The sequence below is a fragment of the Lycium barbarum genome, chromosome 11 (genome assembly GCF_019175385.1).
Source record: "Lycium barbarum isolate Lr01 chromosome 11, ASM1917538v2, whole genome shotgun sequence".
Classification (NCBI taxonomy): Eukaryota; Viridiplantae; Streptophyta; class Magnoliopsida; order Solanales; family Solanaceae; genus Lycium; species Lycium barbarum.
The window spans coordinates 13,981,909-13,993,003 of record NC_083347.1 but is presented as its reverse complement, the minus strand read 5'-3'; the positions used below and the strand labels follow the sequence as shown (position 1 = coordinate 13,993,003).

Sequence of the window (11,095 nt, the reverse complement as noted above, 5' to 3'; positions counted from 1 at the left end):
TATCATATAAGAATTCGGACCAACCCAAAACTTATGCTTAAACCCTATATTTGTACTAGAAAATCCATTTAAAAAGTACAAATATTTAATTACGAAGCCGATAACGAAAACAAACTATAAATTCAATAATAAATTCAAAATTCATAAACTTCAAATCATGAATAAGTCTATGAATAAGTCTTGATCTGCTCTCAGTTCCAAAGGAAAACAGAGTTGAATGGAAAATGAAAAAAAGTTGGATATAAAGTTGCAAACTTGTAAAACCATATACTCTTAACAACTTTTGTCAGGGTGCGCTTTGTCCCTTATGTGACGGGACTTCAGATGCGAATGATATTTAGTCGGATCTTTATTTGAATATCGGACACCCGGTGAAAGATAAAGGACTTGTAGTATACATGTGGCACGAGATTGTAATTACTCCTAAATACATCGATTATTAAAAAATATTTTAAAATTACATCTTCTCGTGTGGATGCCATCTATATCTAAACGTTGTCATTTGAAGTTGATAAAAAAAATGAGAGCGCCTCGAGAATAATTGACAAAAAAAAAACCCTCTTAAAAGGCATTTTCTTGCGATAAAATTTTCAACACCTGCCGCGAAACTACAATATCATATACGGGTTGAGACGAACCCAATAACTTTTGTTTAAATCCTGTATTTGTATTAGATGATAATCAATTAAATAAGTATAAATTAATTAAGCACCTAGTAACTAAGACGAATTATGAATTTGATGATAAATCCAAAACCCACAAACTTTAAATACTGAATACATCTTAATCTGCCGTTCATTCCAATAATAATAAAAAAAAGAGTTAAATGAAAAAAAGAAAAAAAAAAAAGGTTTAGTAGGATCTCACTATAAATACTCAACAAAGGAAAAAGAAAAAAAGTTTAGTCAGATCTCACTATAAATACCGAACACCTAGCTAAAAAGCAAAAGCATGTAGTATATGTATGTGGAGCACAAGAGAGAAAAACAAAAGAAGAACAAAGTAGCTCAAAAAATTACTCATCCAAGTCCACTTCTCTTCTTCACACCCTCTCTCTCTCTCTCTCTCTCTATAAAGTGCAAAACAAAACATCGCTATAACTTTCATCAAATTTACAACAACACTGTCTACTTTTCCTTCTCCCAATTCCAAACACCATATAAAACCAACACACATTCTTGAAAAAAACTAACTCCTTTTCTCTGCTAAGCGGTGCCCAACAACAAAAAAAATGCCAGCCCAGAAACGTTTTTTATCGAATTATAATCAAGATGATAACAACAACAATGATGAAATTAATCAACAACAACGTCGTGGTCGGAAACAATCTCGACGAGTTATAGAAGAAGAAGAAGAACAACAACAAGAAGAACAAGTTGAGGAACAACAAGATGAAGATGAAGATGAAGATGAAGAACAAACCCACGATGATGTTGATGGTGATGATGATGATAAAGAGGGAATTAATCAATTTACTGATGATGGTTATATATCTTTAAACACTTTTTATGTGTACCCAAATTCTCAAATCTGTGTTTATTACATTAGTTTTTACTGTTATGACTAATATGTGTATGTGTGTGTTTTTTTTAATCGTGCATTGATTTTATTTGTTGTTTTGATTGTTTGTTACAGATTCTGATGGAAGTGGCACTGACCCTGAAGCCTTTGATGAGTAAAATTCTCTCTCTCTCTTTTTTTCTCTTAATTTTTTTTATCTATGCATGTTTAATTTCGTGTTTATTTTACTGTTGGGTTTGTTATTTTCTATCTTTTTTTGATGTGTGTTTAGTTCAGATAGCGTGTTAAGCTATTTGGGTCGGTAAAAATGTGATCTTTTGTCTTTTTTTGGGTCTATTTCGACAGTTCTTGTTTTGAGTAGCGGCAGATTTGATGGATGCAGAGTTTCTAGTTTTGAACTTGTTTGAGTGTGATTTTTACTTTGGTGAAGGTTTTGATGCACTTGTGTTGCTTGATTTAATGCGCGAGTCATTTCTGCATGCGGTCGGTTAGTTTAATATCTGGGCTTCTTATTAGAGTTTTTTTTCTATAAGTAAAATGATTGTGAATTTGGAAAATGCTATTTGGGTATTGTTTTTGACTGTTGAGTTGTAAAGAATCCATTTTTATAACTTACTTCTTACCCCTTTTTGATTACATTACATTACATTGCATTACTTATATTCTCAATCTTTACATATCTAGAGCTTGCCAAACGAGTGAGGGCAGTGGGGTAAACCGGAAATTTTCTTCTTACCAAACTTCTTTCAAATGTGAAGATGGTCATAAAGATTTATGTATATAAGGATGTAAACATGTAATGTTACCCATGCGCATGCATGTATTTTGTCGAGCCTTTTGTACTTCACCGCCTTGTATGGTATGACCTTATCAGTCTAAGCTGTACAATTTTGATCTTCCCTTCTATCTTGTTACTTTCTTGAGCCAGAAAACAATATGATTCTTCTTTTAGTGATCCTTCATTTTAGAGATGATCCAGGATTAAAACTTGAAGGATTCAACTTTCAAGATTCTTAGCATTATACTCATTGTATGTCACAAAATATGGTTTCAATTTCAACTTTTATTGAAAATGCAGTGATTTTTCACATATATATCGATACTTTATGTCAACAGTTACCGGGTTCTGTTGAACCCCTTGCACAAACACTCCATCCACCACTGTTTCATTTGGCATTTTGGTAAACACTTCCATTTTGTGGACCATGGTCATGGTTTTGGTTGCATCATTTCAACATGAGATATGTCGCAGCTTGATATTTCAATTTCTGATGTATGAAATTAGGTACTTAATTCAGCATAAACTAACTCCCGGGGACGTCCTGAAGAGTCCGGAGAATTATATTTTTGAAAATTTTGGACTTTTCAGTTGTTCTAGCAGGCCACTGCTGCTCATAATTTTGTGTTCATCCTCAAATATTCACCTTGGACGTACCTATAACTTCATGCATATATTATCATAAGACATTAAAATAGTCACCTTTTCCTGACTTATTTTGCCAGAGTTGTTGTGTGAAGGCCATTCAAGATGGGGTGTTCTATTTATTGTGTTTGTCCTTAAATTTATGTAGTACTTCAAATCTATCCTCTTTTGGGATATATATCACTGTTGACTATTTTCTAGATAATAAGGTAGTCACTCAATTTGCCAGAGATCGGTATGGTCGTTATCCTATTATATCTCTGGATCTGGCCATGCAGGCTAAAACTTTTCGCCCATATAAAGCCATTACTTCGATTGAGCATTCAGGGTATGCCTTTTCCTTACTGTAAGACTTGTGAATATGAATTGCAAAATGCTCAATAATATAGTTGATAATGAAATATAAAAATGCTCAATAATATAGTTGATAATGAAATATACGGTCAGGTTTGTGCATGACCAAATAAGTTGTCTGTACTATGTGTAAGATATCTTATTGATAAGTATATCTGTCTTTTAGTGTCAGGAATTAGTTGTCTCAACATCTTTGATAACTGCAATTGGAAAGTATCACACTTTGCAGTGAAAGTTACTAGTTCAAGGTTCCTTGGATTTTTACAATGAAATAACTTGTTAACTTTGTCCTATTTACCTAGAATGAAAAAGCGGGTATGCTAGAGGATTACTATAAAGTATAAGGTGGCACCATTTTCTTCTTAACATATCCTGTGAGTGTTTCTATTCGGTCCATGCAGCTGCACCTTTTTGACCACTGACACTAGAAGATCCTTTTAAGCAGTTGTTGCTGCAAAGAAATAACAGAAGTAGCTTTTGGCAATATTTAGCTCCAAAAAGTGTTCTCTGGGAATTCTTGGTTTCATGCTTTTGTCTTTGAGGTTTGGGAGACTATTGGATCTCATCATTCTTTTTGTCTTCCTCTCAAGTCAGATCTCAATTTGTTGGTCATGAATTTTCTTTAAACTTGAATCACCTTTATAGAAAATTCTTCAGTCTTTTAATATTGTAGTAATACTCAGGATCAGTAGTTTAGCTGGTTGTGAAATTGATAATTGTGGGTGTGGGTGTGTGTGTGTGTGTGTGTGGGGGGGGGGGGGGGTTTCGGGTCTTGATCCTGGGTTCTCCTGGTGGAAACTCCATTTTCTCTATGATTGTCAATCGTCAGACTAAAATGTATACATCTGAAAGGGAAAAGGAAAAGCTTCTACAGAGTACATGATTGCTCAATCAAGATGGGCCCATAACAGATACAAATTATGCAGGCTTTATTTTTCACCAATATAAAGTCACTACTTAACATGCAGGGAATACTTTAAGACTCGTGAGTATGAATTACATTATGCTCAATTAGGTTGTCATCTTGCATGCAGAACTGAAAGTTAAAATGTACAAATTTCCAGAAGTTATTCTCTCGAATTTAGAACCTCTTGATCTTACTGATTATCATGAGATTCTAGACAGTACCTTTTCTATATCATCTTCTTGGTAAAATGATCTGCAAAATGCGTCATCTCAATTTTTCTGGATATTTGATGCAGTTTTGTAACTTTATGGTCTTTCCCTGCCTGCAGGTTGATCGCTGTGTCACGATCTGAGATTCGCACCAATGTACAATGTCCTATATGCTTAGGTATTCTTTATTCATTTATTGTATTATATTTGAATATTTACAGCTTCGAGTTTCTTGCTAGGATTTCGATGAGAGAAGTTTTTTCGCACAATTATTTCAAGCTCGTAAAGATCTAGAATGTCCTATATGTCTAGGTATATTTGCTTTCACATCATTCTATATTTTTAATGTTCTATATTTTGGTTATCCAATCCAAAACTGTTGTGATATTTGTGGATTTTACCATTTAACTTCGCTCTTTATGTATAAGTTTGTTTTTCAAGAGTTTTCTCCTCAAGATACCCCTTTATTTTTATTCGTTTTCCTGCCCCCTTATGAGAGCATTTTAGCAGATGATTCAGGATTATGAAAAAAGCTGATATTTCCCCGAAGTTAAAAGTTGAAGAGACATATCAGTTGTGATTTTCCATATCTAGTGCAAACTTTTTCTTTGAGACTCTAGCACCATGACAAATACCTGAGTGATAAAATGTTGTTAGGTGGTTGATCAAACTTGGCAGGCTTTGGGCTATTTCTAATTGTGTGGAAGAAACAGGGATCAAAAGAAGACACCTAATTGGATTTGTTTCAGTTATAATATTTACCAGGCCAGTCATGTATAATTGGCCAGTTTTTGTCAGTCTAGAATTGTGTCAATCCCTGACGTGTGATGATTCTCGTTCTAATTATTCTCAAATATCCAGTAACCATTGATTTGTACTGTCAGTTTGATACAAGCGTGAACTTTCTTGGATGAGTTGTGTATTCAATTATACTCAGTTGAATAATCTTCAATATGCTTTAGTTAAGGTAAATTATATGTATTGCACCTGATTGAATTATGGTTTAGGGACGATGACAGTCCTATATGGGCTTACATTACTAATATCAGAATTTTATTTCTTTTGGTTGTCCATCATAAAGAAGGTTGAGTCGAGGGTCTCTCGGAAACAGCCATCCTACCTTGGTAGGAGTAAGGTCTGCGTACACTCTACCCTCCCCAGACCCCACGTTGTGGGATTTCACTGGGTTGTTGTTGTTGTCCATCATAAAGAAGGTATCAACAGTGGTCCTGTACAATTTGGTGCGGTACTAGCTTAAGCTTGTGCTGGTGGCTCTAAAGCCCCTTCTGCAACTGAGCAGGTAGCCAGACAAAGTTAAGGATGACAAAGCAAAGTCATTCTAGTGATGATACCCTCATTTGATGTGAATTTATATACAAGGTGGAGCAGAAACTTTCTAGAGACTTGAAAGCTGTAGCTTTTATTTCCTTGGGATGAGAGCAGCTTTAATACATGTCTGCTATCAAATAACCTGATATTTGGTTGAAATCCTACTCCCTCCACCCCGTTTCATTTCCCATTTCCTATGGTCTGACCTGACAATGGCACCTAGGCATTGAGTGCTTTTGCTGAGACGGATGGAGTACGTCATTTTGAAAACTGCCACAAATCTATAATCTCTTTCCTTTTCTGGGAAGTCTCTCAAGGTGTGACAGACTATAATCTTACAGATGTCAGAGTTTAAATGTTTGTTTTTTTGTGACAAAAGGGGATACTTGAAAATAAATGTTTATTCCGCTGAAACACGTGTAAAATGTGTGAAAGTTCTATATCAAAAATAATTCCTTTACTTTTCGTTTAGAGCTTTGATGAGAGAACTTCCCAAGATGAGGCTTCTGTCCTTCCTCCCCTGAGTTTTATCATGGTAACTTGTGAAGTTGTCTTCTACCTCAGTTCTAAGTCAGAGGGTTAAACTCTTAAGTGTATTTTTTGTGCCTGTTATTATCATAAAGTTGAATACTACTCGACTATTCAGCAAGTTCACCTGAGAAATCTCATTTTCTTATCCTTTCCATGTCTTCCAGCTAGAGCATCATATGAACCTTTCTTATCAGCAGTATCTTCAAAAGAAACTTTTCTTTTTTCTCCTCAAACAGCAAGTGATAGTACTTCATGTTTTCTGCTAAAGAATGGGGAAACAAAACTGCCAAATACCTTCGTGAAAAAGGAAAAATACCAAATACAGGCTTCAATTGGTTTACTTTTGTTTCGTCAGTATTTGCTGGTTACCCTTTGGACTTGGCTAACTTCACGAACAACTTAATGACCATAATCTTCTCAATAACCAAGTTGTATTCGAGGTCATACCTTTTCATATACTCTATGAGGAGCCAATTGTTTTTGTTTTCGGTTTTTGCTTAGTCTCTGTCAGCATATCCACATCTTTAACCAGTTCTTCTTTACACCAAAATTGAAATAAAAATAAACAGTACATCTTGATTTTCTGCACATTACTAGACTTATCTTCAAAACATCTTGCTTGTCTTCCTTCCAAACGGTCTACCATATGCAAGCTGGGATAACTTGCCACCATTTTTTCTGCCCATTTAATGCCTACGTTTGAAAATAAATCACAGCTGCACTGAAGTTCCACTGCTTAATACTAGATTTGATTACTAATGTGCTATATGTTGGTTGAAGACCACAGAGTCCAACAGTTTTTTAACCATTGGGTGTCTGCATTACATGCACAGGTATTATCAAGAGAACCCGGGTTGTGATGGGATGTCAACACCGTTTTTGCAGGGAATGCATAGATAAATCAATGAGACTTGGGTATGTAATGCATTAAAACAGTTTTGTGATTTAACTAGTCTTTAGAATCCAAGAATTACCTGAAGATTACTATAGATTTTGCTTGTAATCGCCCCTTTTACAGGAACAATGAATGCCCTGCTTGTCGCATACATTGTGCTAGTCGACGGTCATTGAGAGATGATCCTGGATTTGATACTTTAATTGTGGCAATATATCCAGATGTTGAGAAGTACGAAGAGGAGGTATTTCCGTGATGATAATATTGTGCAGCTTAATAAACCCCCTTCCCTCGCCCTGTATAGCGAAAAAAAGAAGGGCCACTAAGGAAAAAAGAAGAAATACAGAACCACTAAGGCATATATTCCGTTCCTCTTCCCTTTTGATGAAACTTGTCTGCTAATTTGTGGAATTTTTTGTTTCAGGAACTTGTCTTTCTTGAAGAGGAACGGGCACTGAATGAGCAGGTTAGTTAAAGAAGTGCCTGAAATCCTCATTCTTGATTGGATATGTGTGCAATTGTTTGCATGTTTGTGCTTCTTGTTTGTGTGTACATAAGAGAATACACATACAGAGGTGATATATTAGTCATTACAGGTCCATGCATGTTGAAGATAGATATTATGAACTACTAGAACTTAATCTGTTGATGATGTTTTCTTTGTAATGTAATACATTCTGTTTTCTGCCCCTTATTAGTAATCTAAAAGATGTCATTCTATAAAAAATATTATATGGAAACTAAGACGCCTACTATGGCCAAATCACATCCTGCGTTCTCAGAAAATGAAGATCTTAATGTGTCCGTCTATGCTTGTTGGTGACCGACTCCAAGTGCTCTAGTGACACATGTTAAACCAACTTTCTATGTTTTCCTTGTATTGAGAATCTGAGAATGAAATGGAAGATTTTTTTACCATGTTTTGTGAAGCAGGTGTTTTCAGATGTTGTAATATGCCTATCCTATGGTCCAATTTAGTGTAATATAGTATTCTGTGCAAATAAACTGTAATTAAAATGGACGTAGATATAAATTTTTCTTTCTGATTGACACTTCATTACATGCCTTATGTTTTGTTGGACAGATTCAATCAAAAATTGCCAAAATATCTGAACGCCAATCTGAAGCATTAATTAAGAGGCGGAAAGGTGGTAAAGACATAGCTGCTCCCTCTGCACAAAGAACATCTCGCAACTATCCCAATGCTTATTCAAGAAGAAAAAGAAACAGTCAGGGCAACACAGAACCTGAGCGATCTGATCCAAATGAGAGTGAAAATGATGATCATGATGAGGACAAAGATTCTTCACCCCTTAAGGATGAGCGTGGAACACAAACCAAGTTCAGGAAACGCAGGAAGCGCAAAGGAGCTCCAACCACCCAGACTTCTCCTTCAGCTGCGAGTCCAGACGGTGGGCCCATTGAAACTACTGCAGTACAACTACCCAGAGACACCCTAAGTAACTCTCCTGCTCCTGCTTTGAAGCCTGAAACACTTACTTGGGGAAGAGGCGGTGTTCGAAGCCACAGTCGACATGGCAGTGCCAGTGGTAGCAGAAATGCTCGTAATACTCGATTATCTAAGTTAGTTGATTATCTTGAAAGTGCGCAAGCAAATGATCATGAGGTAATAGATTCTCTCTTGGGGTTTTTTTCATTTTTGGTCCGTCGGCCAAAATTAATTACGGGCGCTAGCCAAAATATACAAAACCTGTACGCTGATTTCGTATATTTATGTATATTATATGTATATTAAATGTATATTTATACTTACTATACAAAACCTATACATTTTCTAGCTAAATGTTTAGTGAATCTCTTTTGTTGGACAATGCTGTCCCCAGTAACTAGTCCAGTACAGTTTTTGGATTTTATTAGCACTTTAGTTCTTGATCGAGACATTGTTTTGGGGCAAACAATGTTTTCCTATACTTTTGTTCTTTTGTAATTAGCCTCCTGTAACTTTGCATCTTCTTGATGCCTTTCAATGAAACACATTACTTGATCAAAAAAAAAAAAGGCATTGGACAGTATTTATCTCTCTCTATCTAGACATGCTTATTCATCTTATTCAAGAATGATATCGCCCTAGATTCTTTATAGCATCTCTAAATATATGTCATAATTCATGAGCTGTCTGGTTCTTTCAATGGTTATTTGTCCGTAATTCACCGTTCTTATTTGCAGTTAAATATCCATCTAGAGCTTATTCCATTAGACAAACAAACGACACCAAGTCTGAAAATGCCCCATCTCCTCTGCAGGCCAAGCACATCAGTTGGACACCTCTGTGAAGTAAGAGTCCTTTCCGTCATACTTTATTAAGAACAGAAAAGAAATACTTTCCACTATCATTGTCAGTAACAGATATGAAACATAGTGATATGCGGGTCAAACTTTCCGGTGCTGCACAATCTTATCTCTGATCATATGGATATGCATTTCTGATTCAACTTTGATGTCTCAATAATGATGATGCATGTTTGTTGTTCTATGGTTGTGCCTCTAAATATTGTCAATTAGGTATTGCTTCCATAAAATCTGCCAGGCTGTTCATTTTTCCGTTTTGCCTCAACGTTGATTTTTATAATGATATTTTGCATGCAGCTTGTTGCTCAGGAGACAAAATCACTAGCCAAAGATGTTGAATTACTGGCAGTGAAGGGAAATATTAACCAGTCAATCTTAAGGGATGCATCAAATATGCTATCTCGAGTTATCAATTGGTCCAATGTTCCTCTGCAACGCTTGGAAAGGCAAGAAACTGTTGGGGGAATCAGTTCCAGTTGCACTTTAAACCAGGATCTGGTGAGTTGGAGCTACAAATGAGGAATCAGTCCAATTGGATTATTTTAAAAAGTTTATGTTTGTTGATGTTTCCATTAGTGTCCCACTTGAACGATCTTTTCTGTGTTCTTTCAGATCCTTGCGTACGTGCAAAAAAATTCGGAGGTATGATGATCATTCAGCTGATATGTGACGTCCTCAAGTCGGCTTTGCAGAAGGATGGGTGCAGGGAAGAAAATATGGAAGCCAACATTTTTTTTTTGTTTTTCCTGAATAGCAGTTCTGCTAGTTTTCAGTTCTGGCCTAAGAGTTTTGTTTGTATAATGAGTTTAGTATCTTCTTTCTTGTTTCCTTTTCCTTTTACCCAAGTTTTGGTTTGTTTACAACATTGTCATTTTGTTTTATCTCCTTAGAGCGACATCAATTCACAGAAACAAAAATGTTTCTTCCCTTTTTTGCCCCAAGGTTTTCTCGCTTTCCCCGTGGCGGACCTAGGATTTTTAAATCTCAATTATTTTTAATATGAGAATTGCTACTGAGACTCAGTTCATATATTTGTATGAAATATACTACTAGCTTTTCTTGTATAAATTAATACTCCCTCCGTTTCAATTTATATGATCCCATTTGACTGGGCATGACATTTAAGAAAGAGGGAAGACTTTTGAAACTTGTGGTTCAAAATAAGTCTTGAAAATTTGTGTGGCTATAAATCATTCATAAAGTGAATTTGTTTTCAAATTAGAAAAGAGGTCATTCATTTTGACACGGATTAAAAAGGAAATAGGTTTAAACAAATTGTGACACGGATTAAAAAGGAAATAGGTTCAAACAAATTGAAACGGGATAGTGTTTAGGCTCCCCACTAAACGTAGGTCCACATTTGCTTTCCCACTACCTCTACGAGGGAAAAGGGTAAAAAAATACCCTTAGCTTACTGAAAATGGAATGATTATCCCCTCCATTTATTTTTGGGTGCAAAATAACCCCTGCCGATAGAAAAGTAGCTCATATTTGCTCTTACCTAAAAGACTCCACAAGTCCACATCATATTTAAACAAACCCGCATATCTAGTAATTCTTTTTTTTGCTGAGTTGGAAATCTAAGGTTAAAACAAGAAGAAAAAAAGAAAGTTCCC

The 11,095-nt window shown here is 35.6% G+C and overlaps 1 protein-coding gene across 2 annotated transcripts; it reads left to right on the top strand.

The window, feature by feature from the left end:
• Positions 1-941: 941 nt before the first annotated feature.
• On the top strand, positions 942-10,572 carry LOC132616799 (putative E3 ubiquitin-protein ligase RING1a). 2 transcript variants are annotated; one of them, XM_060331462.1, is made up of 11 exons: positions 942-1,484; positions 1,636-1,675; positions 4,534-4,570; positions 4,654-4,726; positions 7,108-7,189; positions 7,293-7,413; positions 7,594-7,635; positions 8,254-8,796; positions 9,357-9,464; positions 9,777-9,977; positions 10,092-10,572. In XM_060331462.1, the coding sequence occupies exons 1-11, from the start codon at positions 1,232-1,234 to the stop codon at positions 10,125-10,127; spliced, it is 1,536 nt and encodes a 511-aa protein (XP_060187445.1). In that variant the 5' UTR covers positions 942-1,231; the 3' UTR covers positions 10,128-10,572. The 2 variants fall into 2 exon arrangements, with proteins under 2 accessions (XP_060187445.1, XP_060187446.1); XM_060331463.1 differs by lacking the exon at positions 4,654-4,726 and having other exon boundaries at positions 943-1,484; positions 4,534-4,592.
• Positions 10,573-11,095: the final 523 nt, after the last annotated feature.